The following is a 24,040-nucleotide window of genomic DNA, read 5'->3' as shown; positions in this document are numbered from 1 at the left end:
AAAAAAGAAACAGGTTTTCCTTTAAAGGAGAGTAAGGTACAAAATGAAGTAGCAGCTCTAGATTATATGTTATCAAGGACTTTTTAGAGAACCATGGTTTCTGTTTTTAGGGTTTTTCATTGTACACACTAATATTTTTCTATGTTATTATCAGTATCTTATGACTACTACTCTTACAAAATCCCACTCTGTAGCCCCAGCCTCCTGGAATAGTTGCCCCTTTCTGCACTGTTGCCTCTACCATGACACCCATGGGCTCCAGGATGATGATCACTCAATTCTCATCTCTGCCTTTAAGCCCACACAAGTGTCTTGCTCCTGCTCTCCTCCTCAGTGTTCAGCAAAATCGCGTGACTTAAACAACCAATAATTCCATGTTCTAACACACAATGAGCACCTGCTGGCCTCAATAAGGATAGTAGGAAGGGGGATTATCGCTGAAGTCAAGAGAACTTGTACAGTTTGCCAGGTCTCTGGGAATTTTGGTCTCCACAGTAGTAAAACATAGTTAAGATTGACTGACCCCCTTTACCTTGGGTAGATACAGAGAGAAATGTATCAGATTATTTCATTTTGGTCTTGCCGTATGGAATATTAGATACATTAGAAAATGGGACAACATGAGGAAAACTGGACTGAATAAAGAAGTCTAGTTTAACTGAACTAATTATGTGCTAGGGTAGGACACAAGCAGGATGAAATTAGGATTTGTCTCAAAAGGGAAATGTGGAGGCAGTGTTACAGAGAAACTTCATCTACTTAATCACTCAACTCAAATCTAGAAAATAAGGATTAAGTCTGGCTGTAAAGGTTAATTAGCTTTCTTCCCAAGTCCCTCTTATCACATCCTCTGTGAGTCTTGATTTCCTCCTTTATGAAATATAAATAGTAATGCTCACCTTTTAGGTTTATTGAAGGAATAAACATCAAAATAATAAAATGCACTAAGAGACAGTGTCTGGGATACAGTATATGTTCAATAAATACTTTCCATGGAAGCTTATTGTGTGAAGTTTTTATTAGGTATGCAAAAGAAAGAGTTGGCATAAAGGGGGAACAACATTTAAATTCTTGTCTTGGTGGGACCTTTCCTCTCTTTTTTGAGTACTTCATATTCAAGGACAAATACAAAACAGAAGTAAGAGACTCTAAGAATTATCTAGGGGTGTTCAAGACTTAGAAGGCAGTGAAGCATGCAGGCATGAAAGACCACAGGACTTTGAGGACAGTGCTTGAAGGAAGGACTTAGAAAAAGAACAGTAGGTCAGTGTTGCAGGGGGGTCACTGATAACACATAAAAGGGATAAAGCTGGGTGATTCAATCTTAAGTGGCTTCCAACCTATCCATGAATGAGAATTACTCATGAAAGAAAAGTTAAAAGAAGCAAAATTAGGCAAGATAGATGAGAGTAGTGAGCAAGTGCCTAGCCATGTTAATGGAGTCAAAGTTTCATTTGGAGTTAAATCACATGTAACTTAACTCCTATTTGGGATTTCTTGGGCTTCTGGGTCTGGACGGTCATTTTCTTCTTTAGATTTGTGGAGCTTTATTTAAATAGCTTCTGCCTTCTTTCTCTTTCTCTGCTTCTTCGCAACACCCATAATACGTATATTTGTTCATTTGCTGGTATTCCATCACAGGCTTTCCTTATTCTTTTCAATTTTTTCTTTTTATTTCTCTGAGTAATTTCAAATGGACTGTCTTTGAGCTCACAAATTCTTATGCTTTATCAAGGCTGCTGTTGAAGCTCTCTATGAAATTTTTCATTTCTCGCATTATATTCTTTGGCTCTAAAATTTCTGCTTTTTTTATGATTTACATCTCTTTATTGTACTTCTCATTTTATTTGTGTTTTTGCTTTTCTGATTTTATTTAGTCACTCATCTGTGTTCTCTTATAATTCACTAAAATGATTATTTTGAATTCTTGGGTTTTTTTGTTTTTTTGTTTTTTTGAGACAGAGTCGCCCAGGCTGGAGTGCAGTGGCGTGATCTAGGCTCACTGCAAGCTCCACATCCCGGGTTTACTTATGCCATTCTCCTGCCTCAGCCTCCCAAGTTGCTGGGATTACAGGCACCTGCCACCATGCCCAGCTAATTTTTTTTGTATTTTTAGTAGATACGGGGTTTCACTGTGTTAGCCAGTATGGTCTTGACCTCATGATCCACCCACCTCGGCCTCCAAAAGTGCTGGGATTATAAGCGTGAGCCACCACACCCAGCCGATTTTGAATTATTTATCAGGTAGTTTATACATTTCCATTTTTAAGGTTACTGGAGCTTCATTTTATTCCTTTGGTGATACAATGTTTCCCTGATTATTTGTGATCCCTGTGGCCATGCATTGGTGTCCACACATTTGAAGAAGTTGGTACTTATTCCAGTCTTTACAGATTGGCTTTGGCCAGCAAAGCCCTTCATCAGTTAGCTCATTCAGAGATCATGAGTAGGCTTGTTGTTGGAGCTTTCAGGCAGGCAGGCCTGGTGCCTAAGTCTGCAGGGGATAATGATGTGTCTGGGTCTGTGAGACCCAGTCTGGAGTCTGAGTCTGTAGGTGTGGCCTGAAGCCTGGGGCCACCAGGGCTGGTCTAGCATTAGAGAAGGCCTGGAACTCAATTTACAAGTGCCAACCTAAAACCTGAAGCCTTAAGCACAAGACTGGCACTCAGTTTCACTGGGACAGGCCTGGTAATCAGGTCCACAACAAAGTCTGGTGCTCACTTCACTTTCCTACTCAGAAGCAGAGTATATCTTTCTCTGTGCCGTGCTGGCTAGGCCGAGGGAAAGTGTGACATGTATAATTTGAAACTGCCCTTCCTAATCTCTTCAATGATTCTTTTTTCTTAATTCTGCATTATACCCTGGTGCTATAATCTCTCACCTAAATTCCTTAGCTCTTATAAAGGTATTTTTACACAATGAGTTTTTCAAATTGATGTTTCTGCAAAATGATGAGCACAAACAATCCTATTCTGCCATCTTGCTGACATCACTAGGCTACATTTTTTTATTATTATTATACCTTAAGTTCTGGGGTACATGTGCAGAATGTGCAGGTTTGTTACATAGGTATACACATGTCATGGTGGTTTGCTGCACCCATCAACCCGTCATCTACATCAGGTATGTCTCCTAATGCTATCCCTCCCCAGCCACACACCCCTTGACAGGCCCCTGTGTGTGATGTTCCCCTTCCTGTGTCCATGTGTTCTCATTGTTCAGCTCCCACTTATGAATGAGAACATGCAGTGTTTGGTTTTCTGTTCTTGTGTAAGTTGCCTGGGAATGATGGTTTCCGGCTTCATCCATGTCCCTGCAAAGGACAAGAACTCATGTATTTTTATGGCTGCATAGTATTCCATGGTATATATGTGCCACATTTTCTTTATCCAGTCTATCATTTATGGACATTTGGGTTGGTTCCAAGTTTTTGCTATTGTAAATAGTGCCACAATAAACATATGTGTGCATGTGTCTTTATAGTAGAATGATTTATAATCCTTTGGGTATATACCCAGTAATGGGATTGCTGGGTTAAATGGTATTTCTGGTTCTAGATCCTTGAGGAATCGCCACACTGTCTTCCACAATGGTTGAACTAATTTACACTCTTACCAGTAGTGTAAAAGCATTCCTGTTTCTCCACATCCTCTCCAACATCTATTGTTTCCTGACTTTTTAATGATCGCCATTCTGACTGGCATGAGACGGCATCTCATTGTGGTTTTGATTTGCATTTTTCTAATGATCAGTGATAATGAACTTTTTTTCATGTTTGTTGACTGCATAAATATCTTCTTTTGAGAAGTGTCTGTTCATATCCTTCACCCACTTTTTGATGGGGTTGATTTTAATTGGATTTAAAATCTCTTTCTCTCAAATATAAGGAGGTTCTTATATTTTGGTAGTTCAAGTAAAAAAAATCTATGAGTTAATTTAAGAATAGAAACACAATGTAACTGAACTGCAAAGAAATTTTAAAACCTTACATCTTAGGTTAAACTAAGAAAAATTTCATGTTCATATCAGTATGAAATATTCTGATCAGTTATTGATAACATAGAGGGGCTTCTAAACACTATTCATCATTCAAAGAAAGTGAGAAAGATTGTAAGAGACTTGGAAATCAAATTACTAAAGGAACTATTAGGAGACCATTTAGAAACTTTTTCTCCTAGAAAATAAAAAATCTTTGAGGTGTAGAGGATTTCTGAAAATCTTTTTAAATATTTTAAGTACCACTATATGGAAGAGAGAATATAAATTTTTCCTACTACAAAGAACAGAACTATGGCCAAAGATAGGATATTCATAATTAAAGAAATTGTCTCATAAGGTTGAACTTTCTAGTAATTTGAGTTGCATCAAAATGGAATAGTCTTCCTGTGTACAAGTAGCGAAGTCTTTGTCCCTGGAAGTTTTTTAGCATAAGCCCAGTCTCCATCTGCTAAGAACAGGATGGGGATTAGTGGAAGGAGAAGGGAGTCTAGAGTAGGAAAGAGGTTCTCTTGTATGAGCATCTAATTTTAGACTGAAAAATCCACCAATTTTAAGGTCCTTTCATCCATGTATATTACTCCATATACCCAAAAAAAAAAGAGAGACAGAGATTTCCTAGTAATTAGCCCGATGATATTCCCACAGTGGAGAAAGTTATATCCAACAATGAAGTCAGCACAAATTGAAACAAAATGGTCCCTGTGAGAATGCTAATTCAATACCTAAATAAAACTGTATAAATTTAAAAGTGCATAGTACTTATTTATTTATTTTAATTTATTTATTTTATTATTATTACTTTTTTTTTTTTTTTTTGAGACAGAGTCTTGCTCTGTCACCCAGGCTGGAGTGCAGTGGTACGGTCTCGGCTTACTGCAAGCTCTGCCTCCTAGGTTCACGCCATTCTCCTGCCTCAGCCTCCCAGTTAGCTAGGACGACAGGCGCCCACCTCCACACTCAGCTAATTTTTTGTATTTTTTTAGTAGAGACAGGGTTTCACCATGTTAACAGGATGGTCTCGATCTCCTGACCTTGTGATCCGCCCACCTTGGCCTCCCAAAGTGCTGGGATTACAGGCGGGAGTCACCGCGCCTGGCCCATAGTACTTATTTAATAAATTTTTAAGTGATATTTCTTGACAGACAAGATAAATATTTAAGTGCCAACTTTATAACCACAAATCTGTCTAAATACCATAACTTTAGAATAAGACACTTTGCCAATTTATAATGCAAATAAGGTATACAGACATACGCACATCCATGCATGCTTTTTAAGGAATTCCTTCTTAGAGTGTATAAATTTGTCTTTATAAGTAAGTGTTTATAGCTGAATTGTACAGTATTGATGTCTTTAAGCTTACTTTTTTCTTTTCCTTGATACTGCTTTTTTTCTTATACTATGATTATTTCATTGCATCAGAAACTAATATGTTTCAAATAGCACAACTAAATTATTTAGATTGTATTGATTATTTAATTTGAAGATGAGGGAGAAATGTTTTCACTCTTTACATAGAAATCAAATTATTAAAGTCCCAATTAAAATCTATATATTAAAAGAGATTTAAGATTCATATCAACTAATTGCAATAGATGAGTAATAACTGGATCTTATTTAAACAAACTCTAAATATAACAGTACTATGAGAAAATTGAGCTCTGACTAGGTCTTATTTTTTCTTGGCATACTCTTTTGAACTCTTACCTTTTAGGAAAAGAAAATCTACAATATTTAGGAATGAGATTATATAATATCTGGTATTTGCTTCAAAATAATATGTGAATGAAAGAAATGGGGATAGAAATAAAACATGATGAGCAATAACTTGATAATTATTAAAACTAGGATTTAAACATATACAATTATTCATTATACAATTATCTCCATTTTATATATGTCTGATAATTTTCATATTTCACAAATAAAGTCCAATCTCAGTTAGACATTTGTCTCCCAAAGTCTTCAACCAGCAACCATCAAACTTTCTTATTTCACCACATTTTTTCCAAACTCCTATATTTTCCCAAGTAAGTCAGCTCTCACCTCGCACTTATATTCCTCAAACAGAAAAACAAAAGTCTTGCAGCTAACCAGCCCCAGCCTGGAAAGAGCACATTAAAGATTATTATTAATAATTATGCTTAGAGCCTATCCTTTGATATCTTGCTTCTCACACTAAAACATATAAACATATAAACATCAGCTAGCCTATGTGTGGTTCTCCTTGTATATCATTACACTAGGATATTTTAAACAAAGAAAATGTGTTACCAAAAATTTTATTATCAAAACAGCATTTAAGTTATTGCGTGTGTATGCATGCACATACTCGCAGGTGTGCGTGCATATATGCATCTGTACATCTTTGATCAAGAGGCCCAAAAGCTTAAATGAGAGTTGAAAAAATGAATACTTTTGAGAGCTTCTGAATTAAATAAAATGATAATTCAACATGGTGTAAAACTAACAAATTAGGACAATGATATAAAGTATAGTCTCTATTTGAATTTATCGCTTATAACCTAATTTCATCATCCTACCTCTACTCTCATTCACTGTTCGTGATTTACATATGGAAGACTGACTAACAAGAAAAATGTTATCAAACATAGGAAATAAGTGGCTATTTCTGGCTCCCACAGATCTTTAGTCATAGTTCCAGATTTAGGATTGTGGCAATCTTGCATATCCTTAGACGTTGGGAACGTGAAAGAATTATTATTCTAATAGATACCATAGACACTCTATTTGAAAGATACTCACAGCCCTTTTCTTCTTTACCTTCCTCTATTGAGAAACATTGAAACTGTTAAAATACATGGTTTCCCAACCTATACTGTAGTGAAGAGTGGCTATGTGACCAAGTTCTTACTAATAATACGTGAATGAAATTCACTGTGGATGTCTTCTCTTTCCAAGTTGAAAATGTAAACTCTCACATGAAGAAAGTTTTGTATTTTACCTTCTTCCTGCCTGGAATGTAAACATGAGCTCTGGATATGTAGCAGTCATTTTGTAACTAAAGGTCAAATAACATGCTAAAGATAGCAAAAAAGAAAGAGTACAGATCCATAACACATTGCTGAAGAGCTGTTTTAGCCCTGGCTACCTGTCTCCAGGTGAGCTTTATACAAGTAAACAAAAACATTATAGATTTAAGCAACTGTTAAGAGCGCTTTCTGGGTCTGTTTTTTGTTTGGGGGTTCATTATTTGGGGTTTTGGTGGGAGGGGAAGGGTAACATAGTCCTAACTTTTACACTACTATTCCTGGGAGCAAAATAGGTGGCAGAAGTTCAGAAGACTTGAACAGCATAAATATATGTAAGAATCTTGGCAGACTTCCGATGCTGACAAAGATGAAGTAACAGGAACTGAATTTACTCTTCCACTGAAACAACTGGAAAACAAAAACAAAAACAAACAGACAAACAAAAAACCAACCCAGGTACTCACAGTCTAAGAAATATCAGTTTTCAGATACTGGACACCATTGATGCAGGACATTGATCTCTGAGAAAGGGAGAAAATATGAAGTTAGCCACAATGATTGCTCAAGCTTACTTTCTGGAGAAAGTTTCTAAGCCTCAGCACAGGAAAGAGAAACCAGAAGGAGCCTGGAGGTATCCTTGAGTTGGAGAGATGGAGCTGGGAGTCAGGGAATGGCAAAGTAGATCCAGTTTAAGTGGAAGAATACTGGACAGCAGAGAGGTGCATACAGAGAGAACTTTGACGATCTCCAGAGTATTCCTCTCTAGTCTTCAGTTGAGTACCTACTAGGATATGCATATGAGGAGAACTGAAGCTGGGAAATAAGTCTTGCAGAAAGAAAAGAATCAATAATCTCCAAAGTTCACACAGGTTTAGGAATAACCCATATTTTCTTTTCTTTCTTTCTTTTTTTTTTTTTCCTGAGACGGAGTCTCACTCTGTCTCCCAGGCTGGAATGCAGTGGCCTGATCTCGGCTCACTATAACCTCCGCCTCCCGTGTTCAAGCGATTCTCCTGCCTCAGCCTCCCGAGTAGCTGGGACTACAGGCATCCACCACCACTCCCGGCTAATTTTTTTTTTGTATTTTTAGGAGAGACGGGGTTTCACCATATTAGCCAGGCTGGTCGCAAACTCCTGACCTTGTGATCCACCCGCCTCGGCCTCCCAAAGTGCTGGGATTACAGGCTTGAGCCATCGCGCCCGGCTTAACCCATATTTTCAACCAGTCAGAGTGGAAAGCTTTGTAATTCATGGGACATCAGATATACTCAAAAGAATACACCAAATTAGCCTTATATTAAGATTGTCTGGTCCCTACATTTTACAAAACTTACAAGCAAGCTTTGAAAGGATCAAATTGTTTCCAAATAACAAGTGAATCACAGAACAAAGCTCAAGAGTATCTAACACCCAACAAAATAAAATTCACAATACCCGCTATCTAATGGAGGGAAAGCATTCAAAAAAGCAGAAAATACAATCAATAATAATAAAAAAACAAATAGAAACATATTAAGAAATGACACAGATGACAGAATTAATAGATAAGAACATTAAAACAGTCTTATAACTATTACAGATGCTAAAGAAGCTAGAGGAAGGCCGGGCGCGGTGGCTCAAGCCTGTAATCCCAGCACTTTGGGAGGCCGAGACGGGTGGATCACGAGGTCAGGAGATCGAGACCATCCTGGCGAACAGGGTGAAACCCCGTCTCTACTAAAAAATACAAAAAACTAGCCGGGCGAGATGGCGGGCGCCTGTAGTCCCAGCTACTCGGGAGGCTGAGGCAGGAGAATGGCGTGAACCCGGGAGGAGGAGCTTGCAGTGAGCTGAGATCCGGCCACTGCACTCCAGCCTGGGCGGCAGAGCGAGACTCCGTCTCAAAAAAAAAAAAAAAAAAAGAAGCTAGAGGAAAAATTGATCTAATTAGATAGAGACACAAAAGGTATATATAAAAAGGGCTCCAAATAAAACTTCTAGAATTGAAAACAATTGTGTGAAATAAAAAATACAGGCCAGGCACAATGGCTTACACCTGTAATCCCAGTACTTTGGGAGGCCGAGACAGGTGGATCACTTGATGTCAGGAGTTTGAGAACAGCCTGGCCAACATGGTGAAACCCTGCCTCTACTAAAAATATAAAAATTAGTCAGGCATGGTGGTGGGCAGCTGTAATCCCAACTACTCGGGAGGCTGAGGCAGGAGAATCGCTTGAACCCAGGAGGCGTAGGCTGCAGTGAGCTGAGATGGCACCACCGCACTCCAGCCTGGGTGACAGAATGAGACTCCATCTCAGGACAGAAAAACAAAAAGTACACCAGGCGGTACATCAGGTTAGACAATGCTGAAAGAAATATTGGAGACAAAGCAATAGAAAATATCCCAAATAAAATACAAAAAGATAAAAAAGAGATGAAAAATTAACAGAGCATCAGCAAGTTATAAGTCAACGTCAAGTGCCCTAACATATTTATCATTGGAATCCCTGATGAAGTGAAGCAGAAGAAAGAAGAAGAGATAAAAATAAAATTGGAAACGTACTGGCTAAAATATTTCCAAATTTGATAAAAATTATAAATTAATATATTCAAGCAACTTAGTGAACTCCAAACAAAGAAACATGAAGAAAAGTATGCTGAGCTGCAATATAGCCAAATTGCTTAAAATAAGTGATAAAAAGAACTTTAAAAATGAGCTAGAAGAAAAACTACACATTACATACATAACACTTTCTCTTAAAATTAGCCCTATATTAAGATTGCTTGGTTCCAACATTTTACAAAGCTTACAAGCATTTTCTTAAAACCAGAAATCATGATATTAACACCTCAATGAGCAGAAAGGTTGCAGGAATGATGTGGTCTCATTAGGCTGCTTTGGTGTAATTATGTCAACAAAAGCAGCAACAGCAAAAATGACAGATAATAAATAATGCTACCTCAGTAAAACATATTTTCCTTGCATTATTCACTTAATCTGTACAACAAACAATCTTACAGACAATGTAACTAAGACTCAGGTGGATTAAATAACCTTACTGGTAAAAAATCTGTAATATTAACGGATATATATCTACTTCCTCTTTTAGTAAGTACAAACTATGAAAATGAGTGCCAGGTTTATCTTTCTAAGCTTCTGTACTCATTTCTGTGCACTACAGACGCAGATGAAGAGTTACATATATGAATACTAGGGCCAACAATGAAAGTTATGTTTTGTTTTTCAATCCTAGATCCACTTTATTTTTTTATTTGCTTCTTTTCCAGCAAATATTCCTATCATATTTGAATGCTATTGGTACCAGAAAATTTACTACTTGAAACTGTATCTAATATTTTACTATCACTTTTTGATTTAAATGTTTTTGAATAGTTTCACCAACAAATTATTTTTATAAAACTTACTGACCGTTTCTAGGATTCTAAAAGTCTGTAATTGTAACATGAGAATTTTCACATTTTTATGGCACATCTAGAGGCCATTGAAACTACAAAAAAATGAATCAAAAGCATATTTTTAATCCCATAAAGGTAAACAAAAGACAACAGGAAAATGTTTATTTCTTCTTTAAAAAAGGGGAAAAAAATCAAAATGTAAGAGAATCATTCAGAGGCAATGAATTTGTACTTTAATCCTTAAAAATATAATACTAACAACTTTTTCATCTAAGATTATTTACTTGGGCAAGTATGATATCCAAGTCATTCATTATGAGAAGCTGAGATAATCAAAGTATCCTGCTTTGAATTATTTAGCTGCCACAAAAAGTGAGTTGCTCAGCTAAAAAAAAAAAAAAAAAAAAAAAAAAAAGATGTCTAATTTCTCACTAACATGACCTACAGGTTCAGGAACTGACAGTTAAAATCTAGTCCTAAAAGTTCTGGCCAAGGTATAACGAGCTCCAAAAAGCAGAAAGCCCCAATTACCATGAGGCCAAGTCACTAGGTAACATCTTCAGAGGTAAAGGGCTCTGTTGTTTCTCTCACTACCCCAAATTATAAAGATAGGCTGAGTTCTTTTCTCAGCAACTGTCAGTAGCAAAGCTAGACATGCCTAATAAAAGAGGCTCTGAGAAATACCATACTAGTAAATTACTTATCTACAGGGAATTTAATTTTCTATCACTTGAGAGTGAAATCATTTTTTTAAATCGTCTGCAAATTCTAGAGGGATTAATTTTTTTTTTTCTTTTAAGACAGGGTCTCACTCTGTCTCCCAGGCTGAAGTGCAGTGATGCTGTCACAGCTCACTGCACCTTCTCTCCTGGACTCAAGTGATCTCCCCACCCCCCACCCCCCACCCCACCCCGCGCTTGGTCTCAACCTCCTGAGTAGGTGGGATGACAGGCACGCACTACCACAGTGGGTGGGCTATTTTTTTTTTTAATTGTTTTTTGTCGAGATGAGGTTTCACCATGTTACCCAGGCTGGTTTCAAATTCCTGGGTTCAAGTGATCCTCCTGCCAAGGCTTCCCAAAGTGCTCGAATTACAGGGATGAGTCACCATGCCTGGCCAAGATTATATTCTTAAGCTCTTTCTAAATTCCTAAAGGGATAATTTTCAAACCATTCTCTCAATTTTAAAGTGTCATCAAGCATGACCTTGATGACATACAGAAAAGTAGCTTTCGTTTACACATTTCATATTAGCAATTTATAGCTTATATCTCTGGGGGATTTTTAATCAAAAAACATTAACTGAAGCTTGGTCATTGTATTAAGCTTTGAGATGTATTATCCTGCCTTACCTTATTGTCCACAGCAATGGCTGCTGTGCATTCAGTCCTTAGAAAATTCTCTAACCTCGTGTCCCTACATCAATTGCAAGGGAAAAGGAAATCTTCATCCTGGGTTTATATGGGGAAAGGTGTAAGAAATTCCTTATTCACAGAAGATTTGTTTTAGTCCATTTTGTGATGCGTAATAGAATGCCACAGACTGGGTAATTTATAAACAATATATACTTCTTCTTATTCTAGACGTCAAGTTTAACACCAAAGTACCAGAATCTGGTGAGCATTCCTGCTGTATCATCCCATGGCAGGAAATAAAAGATCAAAAGAGCACACACATCCAAGAAAGATGGGAGGGGTTGGGAAAAGGGGAATGAACTCAACCTTTTCTTAGGAACCCACTCCCTTGGTAACCACATTAATCCATTCATGAGGTCAGAGACCTGATGACCCTGCTAATCACTTCTTAAAGGTCCCATCTCACAACACTGTTGCACTGGGGACTAAATTTCCAACACATAAACTTTGAGAGATGTATTCAAACCATGCATAGCAAGGTTCCAATATTTTAAAGTTTTATTTATAATTTTGCTGCTTTAAAATTAGAAACAGCATTGCAAATGTTTTTAGTGGTACAAAGAAAGTGAAAACAAAGTTGCTTGGCAGAAGAAATGATCCTTAGGCCAACTAACCTTATCTCCTCCTTTTTCATGTATCAATCCAGGGACTGGTATATTAGTCTGTTCTCACACTGCGAATAAAGACATACCTGAGACTGGGTAATTTATGAAAAAAAAAGAGATTTGATTGACTCACAGTTCCACATGGCTGGGGAGGCCTGACAATCATGGCAGAAGGAGAAGGAGGAGCAAAGTCACATCTTACATGGTGGCAAGCAAGAGAGGATGTGAAGGGGAACTTCCCTTTATAAAACCATCAGATCTCATGAGACTTATTCACTATCATTAGAACAACACAGGAAAGACCCACCCCTATGATTCAATTACCTCTCACTGGGTGCCTGTCACAACATATGGAAATTATGGGAGCTACAATTTAAAATGAGATTTTTAGTGGGACCACAGCCAAACCATATCAACTGGGTTGATTTCCCCACAGTAATAAAACTAGTTTGAAGCAGAATCTAAAGGCAATTCAAGTTTCTGAGCTAGAAGCCTCATACTGTTTCTCCTCTTCTTTTTTATTTCAGATATGAATCCTGCTCTATAAAAAGGATGCTGAATATATATTTTATCATAGTAACAGCTGAACACTATATATTTCCAATGAAAAGCAACTGAAAACAATAACAGTCTAAATCTTGGTAAATCACAAGTTGAGAATCAAATCAAGAACTCAGTTCCTTTTACAAAACAAAAAGAAAGAAAAAATCACCTTAGAATATACTTAATCAAGGAGGTAAAATATCTCTACAAGGATAACTCAAAACACTGCTGAAAAAAATAGATGACACAAACAAATAAAAATCCATCCCATACTCATGGTTTAAAAGAATCAGTATCATGAAAATGCACGTATGTCCCAAAGCAATCTACATATTTAGTGCAATTCCTTATCAAAATACCAACATCATTTTCCACAGAATTAGGAAAAAAATCCTAAAATTCACATGGAGTCAAAAAAGAACCCAAATAGCCAAGGCAATTCTAACCAAAAAGAACAAATCTAGAGGCATCACATTACCTGACTTCAAATTATAATACAAGGCTATAGTATCAAAACAGCACGATACTTGTATAAAAGCAGATGGATAGCCTAATGGAAGAGAATAGAAAACCCAGAAATAAAGCCAAATACTTACCGACAACTGATCCACAGGCATACAAAAACATAAATTGGGGAAAGGACATCTTGTTTAATAAACGGTGCTGGGAAAACTGACTAGCCACATGTGGAAGAATGAAATTGGATCCCCATCTCTCACCATACACAAAACTGAACTTTAGATGAATTAAAGACTTAAATCTAATACCTAAACCATAAAAATGCTAGAAGAAAACCTAGGAAAAACTCTCTGCATGTTGGCCTAGGCAAAGAACTTATGACTAACACCTCAAAAGAAAATGTAACAAAAACAAAAATAAATAAAAGGAACCTAATTAAACTGAAGAATTTCTTCATAGCAAAAGAAGTAATCATCATAGTAAAAATGCTACAATTTACTCATGCTACTCATGCTGAAGAAGAAAAAATAATTAGAGGATGTGCAGTCTTCTACTTGGAGAATAAGACAGGTTTCTCTGAATGCTATGAAGAGGATTCATCTCTACTTTCAAGGACCAGCTCAAGTCCTACCATCATGCTTTGCAGACAAAATTCACAACTCTTCCATGTTCTTTGTTTACTCCTCTATTATAACGATCACTATCCTGGCTCATTTTTCCATTTGTTGAATGAGTGGACTGGCTTCTCCCCTAGAGTGCAAGTTCCTTGAGGTTAGGACATGGTTCTCTTTTTACGATTTGTCCAAGAATCCCTATCATGGGCTTCTTGCCTACTAAGTAGTCAGTAAATGTGTGCTGAATTCAGCTAACGTGAATTTTACTGGAAGTTATTCTGTTGTTTTACTTACTACAAGTAGAAAAGCAAAGGAAAAAGAGTAAAAAATAATAATAACAGAAAAGAAAAGAGAGACCAGGGAATAGGAAAGGAGAGGAAAAGAGAAGATAGGAGAGACAAGAGGAGAGGGAAGAAGTAGTAAGGGAGGAGGAAGGGAAAAGGAAAGAAGGGAAATTAGGGCTACTAACGTCAAAAGGCATAATTACTTCTACATGACATTGCCAGCTAATATTTCTTTCCCTTTTATATCTTAGAGTAAAAGAGATTAGGCTTATCTCATGAAACTGACAAATCAAACAAAACAGAGCCTAATTTCACTTTTAATATACTTTATAAAAATCTAACATTTCATTTGAAGAATAAAAGGAGAAATCTCAAAGTTTAAATTAATGATAGTCTACATTAAAATCATCTACAATAAAAGTAATAAAACCATAAAATTTCAATTTTTATAATGTTTCTGTATTATTTCTATGTATCTATTTTTCTATAGCTTTATATTTTACCTTTACTGCTTTATTAATATTCTTGTCTGATAACATCACATGGGAACATAGTCGGCCTGGGATTGGGTAGCTTCATTTGATAAGTTACATTGAAAGGCAATGGCTACCACATACCCAATGAGGCACTGTAGTTCCTTAGCAGGCTAGATTTAGGCATAGTTGGCACATGCCATCCTATTCACTTTGAGAATTCATGTTTAGAATCCTCGTAGAGTCTTAGAGAAATCAAACCCATATTGTGCTAGCCTCGTATAATGAGAAGAGGAAGAAATGATGGGAAGATGCAACAACCAGGCCACTGAAAATGAAATGAAATGACAGCAAATTAGCTGTTTTGAGGATTTGGGGATTTTTAAACTATCTACAATATTGGTTTCAATGAGTGAATTTGCTTTGTCTGAAAGGATTTTAGCAAAACGTGTTTTGATTGTAGTGATTAATAAATTAAAGCCAATATAAATCAGTTGTCTCCTAAATTCTCTAATCTCTATGAAATCAAGGAAGTCTTTATGTACAGACATACAGAAAAATCATTTGTCACCATTCACAAAAATATTAAGAAAATGGTTGTAACAATTACCTAAATTCCTAGCTTTCTTATTATCGATTCTGCTGTACATGGTTCTTTAAGACTTTAAGAGCGCATCATTTGTAATATCTTTTTTCCCTATAAGATGTTAAGAGTTTCAAAATGCCTCTAATCACCCCAGTACTTCCCTGACTCACCAATCTTGGCCTATTCTTCAGTGAGTGAGTCATGATGCTGGGGAAGAGTTCCTTGCCGAAACACAACAAACATTCTTCAGTTAACTGCTATTTACTGATCCACTAATGAATATTTGGGCAAGGACCTTGGTCAATGCTTTTCAAAGTTTAATGAACCTAAGAATCACCAGGGGCGCACATTAAAACTATAGATTGCTGCCCCCTCATTCCAATTTACTGGGTCTGAAGTGGGGACTGGGAATTCACATTTTAAATAAGGATACCAAGTAAATCCCATGATAAGTCACTTGCAGACAAAACTCTGAAAGTGATGCTGACTTTGGAAGAGGAAAATGTTGAGGAACTCTTTAATACAGTGCAAAATGTCTATGAGAAGAATGATGAATTCAAAGGTTTAGTTGGAGGCACTTGACCTTTGAATCTGGAATAAGCTTTGCTGATGAAGGTAAGATAGCCAAAAAAGCAGCAGCAGATGAAAATTGTCATGAGCTCCCCTCCTCAGCGCCTTCTACCTTTAGCCCTACAGACTAGCAGTACCCTCTTTCCATTCTCTATCATCCTCCATATTCACATAGCGTCTGGACATATATCGAAGATTGTCATCACATAGATTTATAGTTGGGGACCAGATTTCAGTTCATGCTAGAAAAGTTGAAAGCATTATGGAAAATTGGTCTAGATAAAAAATAATTTGAAAACAAAAAGAAAGCATGAAGACAGAGAAAAAGCCTGAGCCTGGAGTGAGGCCAAGATCCTGAACACGCCAGTGAAGAATTAATGGAGAGGGAGGTACAGAGGGCTTTGCTTTGCTGCTGTCAGTTGGACATTCCGTCCAACTGCCCCTGAAGTACATTCCAGCCCACTGAGCATGCTCAGTTCATATGACTGACTTTCACTAAGTATAACAATCAACAAGTTCACCAGAAAGCCTTTCCCAACATCAGGACACTAAAGCGACCACAGAAAACCATTCCTGAATTTGTGATCAATGGACTCAAGTTTAGGGAGAGGAGCACCTTTGGTCTACAACTATGGTTTGAATCCCAGTCTCTAATTACTTCTTTCCCAAATACTCTGGTAATCAAAGGGAAATATTTGGTGAGATGCAGCCATTTTGTTGGTTAGCAGGAGTTCAGACACAAGAAAATGTCATAGTGGTAGAATACAGTATCAACCTCAACAGCAAGCCCATCGCTGGAAGCTCCCAGACCATTGTGCCAATCAAGTGGAGGAGGCACTTTCATTTAGAGAAGCTTATGTGAACCTTATATGAGAAACTTGCCAACCTGCCTGTTTGATTTTCTAGCCTTACTATTTCGAATACTTAGGTGCTATCTTTTAGAGACCCTGAAACAGCCAAGACATGACACCCAGTACAGAGGAATTCATAGGTAAGCATCATCAGATCCTGAGAAGTCAAGGCTCTTCCCTGTGTTTTGTGTCTGTGGAATTATAGGCATATATGAGGTCTGGGGGTGGTGCGTCATTGTGGGAGGTCTGTACACCTCAAAGGATTTATGAAATGGTATGCAAAATACATAATAAAGTTATGCTGATTGTGAAGGATCAATAATAGACTGGAAGCCTAAGGGATGGTTGTGCTTTAAAATTTGTAGTCTACCTGAGGAGAAAGTGGCTACATATCAAAGAAAGGCAGTTTGTTATTTAATTTTAAATACTAGAAGAGTCCTTTGGAAGTATTTCTCCCAATTTCCAGGTATGGTTGCCTTTCTGCTTTGCCCAAAAGATTGCCCTAAATGAGTATATTGTTTGGTTTGGAAATTCATGAGAAATCTTCATCTCCGAAAGCATTTCTCCTACCAACTTGCCATGTAGCTTGAAACTGCTCAATTCCTTTGACTCCATTTTTTTCCAGTTTTCTAGAGTGCTTTATTCCAAAACATATATTCATAGAAAATGCAAGTCAAACACATTTAGGTCATTGTCAGAAAACAGGACATGGTGATGGGACAAAAAGAGGGAGTCAGCAGACACAGGAGAATAGATAGAGTTGAAGAGGGCATGGAAAAAGAAGATGGGAGAGGTACTGAGGGGAGGACGAGTGAAAAATAAACAGCTATGTTGCACCCCTGCCTTCTAATGCTCAAGTAAGGAGTGAGAAATTCACCTCATTGACACTTAGAGCTAAACCCTGCAAGAGATAATTTACAAGGCAATGCCCACTTGCCTAGAGGGATGAAGAGGAATCCAGCATCTTTTATCTTCCCTTTCACAATTGATTCAGGTTTAAAAAATAATAATAATAATTGAGCATCTGCTAGTTTCAATTATGTCATGGATATGAATAAAACAGTTCCTGCCATCAAAGAGCTAGCAGTCAAGGGAGAGAGACAAAGAGAGAGAGGATAAATGAATGAATGAACTTTCTGTGTTGATTACAAAATAATTCATAGGAGGACATTTCAGCACATATTTTAATTCGTATTTTTCTGTACATTTTAGAGATGTTTGGGGATATTAACCTCACTCTTGGCATGCTGAACAAGGAAGATATTGTTAACAAGGTAGGGAATGTAGAAAAAATCTTTTTCCCTTTTTCAGTCTTGTTGTTGCAACATTTTGTATATATTTTTCTTTGCCTCAACTTTCTCATTTTTCTCTGGCGTGTCACATGGCATTCAATTTTTCAGTAAACGCTGTTGTAATGAAAGTCATCGTAATGTTTAAGCAATGATATTTAGCATTTCAAGAATCACAGTATCTATGTCTAGAAAATAGCAAAAAAAAAGTTCCTTTTTATAACTTTATATAGGCAGATGTTGAAAGGTGTATGTCAGACTTACAAACATGTGGATGAGACTGTTTCCTTTATAATTTGAGGGTTATTACAAAAATCCCTAAAGCTCTTCCCTGCTCATCTATAATACTATTTCACAGCTAGAAGTTTACCTAAGAATTGAAGACTTTTCACATTTCAACAACCTTCTGTAAAATAAAAGAAATAACTGCCCTTCATCGAACACTTACCTGGGAAGGAAAATGCTAGATACTTTCCAAACAACAGTGTATTGTATAATATTCACTCCCCAGAACAATTTTATCAGGTAGATATTGCTAGTTCCATTTGATAACTGAGAAAAAATTAGGCACAGAGAAGTTACACGACTTGCTCAACTAAGAACAGAGGACTATATCCAAAAGCAAGTCCATCTGACTCCAAGAAAATGTTCCTAATTATTATTCAGTGTTGTCTCCTTGTGAAGGGCAGTGCCTATACCTTTGTCTCTTAATTCAGTGGTTCTCAACCCTGACCACGTACTAGAATCCTTTAGAGAGTTTTGAGAAAATATCAACACCCAGGCCCTACCACCAGGGATTCTTATTGGATCAGTCTGTGAAAATCTTGAGCATTTAAAGCTCCTGGAGGTGATCCAAATATTTAGGTATGGTTGAAAACCATTTCATTAATCTCTCAGTAGAAGTCACCTTTCCCAAAGAGCACTCTTTCTCAAACATTGGGAATCACTTGGAGAATAACCTCCGGATCCCAGAAGCACTGAAGGAGAATTTCCAGTAAAGGGATCAGAGAATATATGTTTTTAAGAAGCACTTCCTATTTATTTTATGGTGAGTCTAGTTAAAGAATAATAATAGCCAGCATAACCAAGAGGTTAAGGTGCCAGCTAAAATTCAGTCTGTTGGTTTCAAATTGTAGCATCAGTACGTAATACTAACTACATTAAGCTCCCTGAAGCTCAATTTCCTGACCTATAAAATGAATATATTTGTGGTACCTAACACAGGGACTTGTGAGTGTTAATAAAATGCTCCAGATAATGAGTCTGGCACAGTTCCAGGAATGTGGTGAGAGCTCCATAAATGTTAGCCTTGCCAAAGAACAAGGCCTGCAGACAGAAGAGTAAGCACATGGAGCAAGAAAAAGACTCACAGAGATAGTTAGGCAGGCCCAGAAAATACAAGGAAGAAAGCAAAGAAAAATTATGCATTATTCTCAAACTTCCCAAGGACCAGCCCTGAGGAGTAATGCAAAGGATGCTATTTAACAACTTAAGCATGGGTGCAGGGGCTGGAGGTACATGTTGAAGCTGTTGGAGATTTCAGAACACCAGTCTCTTGTCTTCCAGAGGACACATAGCCACCTAAAAGATTTACAAGAGCCCTCACATAGGGCATCGAGTCAAGCCACACAACCGGAGGCCCTGTCTAAAAGGTTGTTCACAACTTTCTGTCTGCAGAGGCATGAATGAAACAAGGGCCTGTAAATGTCCCTTAGGATCCAGTTTCATAGTTTAGCAGCCTCTTGGGGAGTTACAGTGTGTTCCCTAGTACCATATCACTCCCTGGTAGTAAGGGCAGCAATTAGGCTGACAGGCATTTCCATTCCCCTGAGTGTCCCACAACAGTGATTTTCAAAAGACATGGAATGGCAGGTAGCCTATCCTGGTCTTCAATCAGATCTTGCCATAGAAATGTAGCCAAGTTAAAATAGTTTCTAGAATTAACTTTGCTCTGTAGCCTTTGACTCCTAAAGATGCACGTTATGTTCAGAAAGCCTCAATTAAGGCCAGGCATGGTGGCTCATGCCTGTAATCCCAGCACTTTGGGAGGCCAAGGCAAGTGGATCACCTGAGGTCAGGAGTTCGAGACCAGCCTAGCCAACATGGCAAAACCCCGTCTCAACTAAAAATACAAAAATTAGTCGGGCATGGTGGCACACACCTGTAGTCCTGGCTACTCAGGAGGCTGAGGCAGGAGAATCACTTGAACCCAGGAAGTGGAGGTTACAGTGAGCTGAGAACATGCCATTGCACTCTGACCTGGCCAAAATGAGTGAAACTCCACCTTTAAAAAAAAAAAAAAGAAAGTCTTAATTAAGGCATATAATATGAAAATCATTGTGTAGTAAAGATAAATTGCTTACTTTAATGATGTTATTCATTAGGACTTCATTTGATTCTTTAGTTTTGCAATCCAAATTTCTATGTATGCCTTTGTATGTTCACAGGAAGACATTTACAGTCATCTCACTTCTGTTATTCAGAATACTGACATCTTGGATGATGCAATTGTCCAACAGTTGATTTATTATGCTTCTAAGGACATGAGAGACAACAATGTAAGTTTGGTTCATGATGGTGAAAAGGGTCTTTAAGTGATCCAACTGCACCCATGTGGACTGTTCTACACTGTTGCCAGGACCACAAATCACTTGTATTTGTTCTTTGCAGTAACTTGGATATCCTTATAATGCCTGATATTTACTCCTTCACAGATGAGGAAACTGAGGCAAAGATAAGAATTATTTTAGAGGTGATATTATCCAACCTCCTTTTAGAAGAGGAAGTTCACAATTAGAGATATATTTTTTTCAAAGGAACATAGCTGTCTATGGACAGAACTAGAAACCAATTTTCTTGGCTTCTTTATGACTTATTTTTTATGTACCTACTTATCTTAGATTGTCTGATAGACAACATAGCAAAAAATAATAATTTGTAGAAATAATTTGAATCCTAGGATGATGTTATCTCGTCCAGAAAGAAGAATTATTTGCTCCCGCCAATGGCACTAACAATTTATGATTGCTTTCCGGGCTTGAGATTTCTGGGTCACTTCTATAACTCAAAATTGGATTGTTATTCATGAGAACACCAATTTAACCTTTCATCTGAGCACAGCCCTTTGGTGTCTTAGCCCAAAAGACAAGAGGTGGGATGAGCAGAGTCTCACCACTGGTTGGCCCTGAACTCTGACTATTGCTTCAAAATGCAACAAAACAGTCTCAAATGCAGGGCTTATCTCTCTAGATCAATAATCATTTCCAGGCCTCAATTCAGTAATTCGTTCCAACCTATATTGTGAGTTTGCTGATGGCTTTATGAGTATATATTTTTATATCTTATCTGGGTCTTTTTTATTTTCCTCAGGAGGAGGAGTTGATCAAATTTACCTAGCTCACCATCACCAAAATCGGAAGTCTTTCCCAGTACCATCAATATTGGAGATAATTAGGCCAGATTAACACTGAAACCAAAGCTCTCAATTCCTAGCTCATTTCCTTTCACTTTTCCTTTCAGTCTTTCAACCACAGTAATTTGCATCACTTAAACATAAAATATAAGTCCTGTGTTCATGGTACCAGATCAATCAGCAAGAAAACAGCTACTGACCTCCAAGTTTACTAGAACTCTGTTAAAACCAGCATTTTCAATGTATTCAATTTACCTCTGCTTTCCCAGCTACTGACACCTACCAAGCGTTTCTCACTATGGTTTTGTAACAGCCTGTTCTCCCTTCGTCCCAACGCTAGCGTAGCTTATAAATAGTATGGCTGGATAGTAGAGAACGGGCTGCTAGAAAACCATGGTGAAAGATTCTTGGTAGGTGTCAGTTGCTGGGAAAGCAGAGGTAACTTGATTGCACTTTAAAAAACTAGTTTTAATAGTGTTCTTGCAGATTTGGGGGTCAGTAGACGTTTTCACAGACTCCAAAAGAAGGGAAGGTGGGAGGAATGGTGAGGGTCCACTAGAAGCCCAAATCTCACCATTACACAGTTGAACCATGTGGCCAACTGGCACATGTACCCCGTGAATCTGTAATTTTAAAAATAAATAAATACATACGTAAATATTATGCTGACTAGTTCCCCTCCATAGACTCACTCTACTCCTTTTTTAGTTGTTATTGTTATTTTTCTTTTCCTCTTCAGATGCTCAGAGAAATCAGAATGCTAGCTGGTGAGGTTTTGGTGTCTCTTGCTGCACATGATTTCAACTCTGTGATGTATGAAGTACAAAGTAACTTCAGGATCTTAGAGCTACCAAATGAATTCGTTGTGCTTGCCCTGGCTGAATTGGCAACCAGCTATGGTATAGTGGGAATATTCTCCATGTTTTCCCTGGGAAATGACAACTGCTAATTGTCTAAAAGCTAAATGGGAGCAAATGGTAGAAGAGCTAGCATCTCTACCTTCTTCTGTACCAAGAAATATTGATAGAGGGATATGGGCAGCTATTTAAAATGAGCATGGATGATTCTGCTGCCCAGCCACTAGTCTAGACTGCTCTGAATTTGGCCACTCTCCCATCCTCACCTTCCCCTTCATCCAGCTTTGCATTTGCAGAAGCACATTTTCTGTAAGGTATATTCTACTAACCACTGAACACTTTCGTGAAATAGGGATCCCTATCATTTATTTCTACACTATTGTATTTAACAGATATTTAGGAATCATCTGTTATATATATTTACATATACTTGGGGGATACAGGCAAGATCTGGTGGGAGAGATTAACATTAATAAATTAATTATCCAACTAAGCAATTGCTGGCAGCATTGATGGTATAGTGGTGAGAATAGCTGCCTTCCAAATAAGCAACTGCCACTTAACAACAGGTACAAATGGCTGTGTAGCTAGAACCTTATTTTCAATCAGCCCCTCCTTCATTATCTAACTATAGCCTGGTATTAAAGTGGGGCAGAGATGGGGGAATTATAGAAACATCTTTCTACTACACCTCATCTGCCTCCTCCATGCAGCCCTGAAATGCTTCTTGTTGATTTGCAGTCACAGAACCCCGAATTTGAGAAGACAAATAACACCTCTCTCCTTTCTGCCCCTCACTGCAGTGTCCCAGAGTATTCCCTTCATGATGATGACCCTGCTCACCATGCAAACCATGCTCAGGCTGGCCGAGGATGAAAGGATGAAGGGGACTTTCTGTATTGGTGGGTATCCCGATGATTTCCTTTTTGCTTAAAACCAGACTGTGAACTGTCTTACAAATTAAGCAAAAGTCTTGTTTTCCCTTTAATTCCAATCTTGTCCTTTTGAATAATAATAGCTACCACTTTTTGAGTGCCTACCACATGGAAAGTCCTCAGCAGGGGAGTTATCTCATTCAATCATCACAGCAATTCTGCAAGATAAGTACTATTTTCCCATTGTATAGAGGAGACACTGAGGTTCAAGGAAAGTAAGGAATTTTCCCAAAATGATGACACAGTCAATGAGATACAGAGGTGGCATTCAAACCCAGGTCTATGGGACCACCCAGTCTACACTCTTCACTGCCCTGTACAAACTTCTATTTCAACTGACCTCCTTCTCTAATTGGAGGATACTTTCTTGGCAATGATTGTCAGCACTTACCAGTTCTTAGCATAGGTTAAATTTTGGCATCTGATTATAATGCAATATTGTAATAATGATAACGAAACAAAGTAACCAAACTACAAGCAATCATAAAATCAAGAAAAACAGGCAAGCAAACTATGGTCACAAACTCCTCTATCTAAAACTGAAATTCGTCACAGAAATCAAGAGCCTACAGAGAAAAACGTGCCTTGGAATTCTTAGGAAGTAGTGTTTACAGTGTACAGGGAGGTTTCTTGGATGAGACTGGAGACCTGGTCTCTTGACTCTGCTCAGCCACTGAGCCACCAAGTGACCCTGCTCTTCTCTCAGTCCCAGTTTCAACTCCAAAAACATCAGAATAAGTGATTGCTACGTTCCCTTCA

General features: G+C 37.7%; 1 protein-coding gene and 1 long non-coding RNA gene across 3 annotated transcripts in view; one reads left to right on the top strand and one right to left on the bottom strand.

The window, feature by feature from the left end:
* LOC110743447 overlaps nt 1-16,548 on the bottom strand; it is a 63,304-nt gene extending 46,756 nt beyond the window's left edge. For both annotated transcript variants that reach the window (XR_004183699.1, XR_004183698.1), the window contains exons 1-4: nt 15,538-16,548; nt 13,548-13,553; nt 11,741-12,476; nt 7,457-7,513 (exon numbers count right to left, since the gene is read on the bottom strand). This is a non-coding gene — a long non-coding RNA (uncharacterized LOC110743447). The remainder of the gene's footprint in view (nt 1-7,456; nt 7,514-11,740; nt 12,477-13,547; nt 13,554-15,537) is intronic.
* The window catches only part of MROH2B (maestro heat like repeat family member 2B), a 74,250-nt gene continuing 66,621 nt past the window's right edge, over nt 16,412-24,040 (top strand). The window contains exons 1-5 of the mRNA XM_003899618.5: nt 16,412-16,928; nt 18,001-18,062; nt 20,525-20,635; nt 22,229-22,388; nt 23,150-23,248. Of these exons, the coding sequence (XP_003899667.4) occupies nt 16,901-16,928; nt 18,001-18,062; nt 20,525-20,635; nt 22,229-22,388; nt 23,150-23,248 (460 nt within the window). The 5' untranslated portion in view covers nt 16,412-16,900. The remainder of the gene's footprint in view (nt 16,929-18,000; nt 18,063-20,524; nt 20,636-22,228; nt 22,389-23,149; nt 23,249-24,040) is intronic.

This window comes from Papio anubis, chromosome 5, assembly GCF_008728515.1.
Source record: "Papio anubis isolate 15944 chromosome 5, Panubis1.0, whole genome shotgun sequence".
Classification (NCBI taxonomy): domain Eukaryota; kingdom Metazoa; phylum Chordata; class Mammalia; order Primates; family Cercopithecidae; genus Papio; species Papio anubis.
This window is presented reverse-complemented; position numbering and strand designations above follow the sequence as displayed.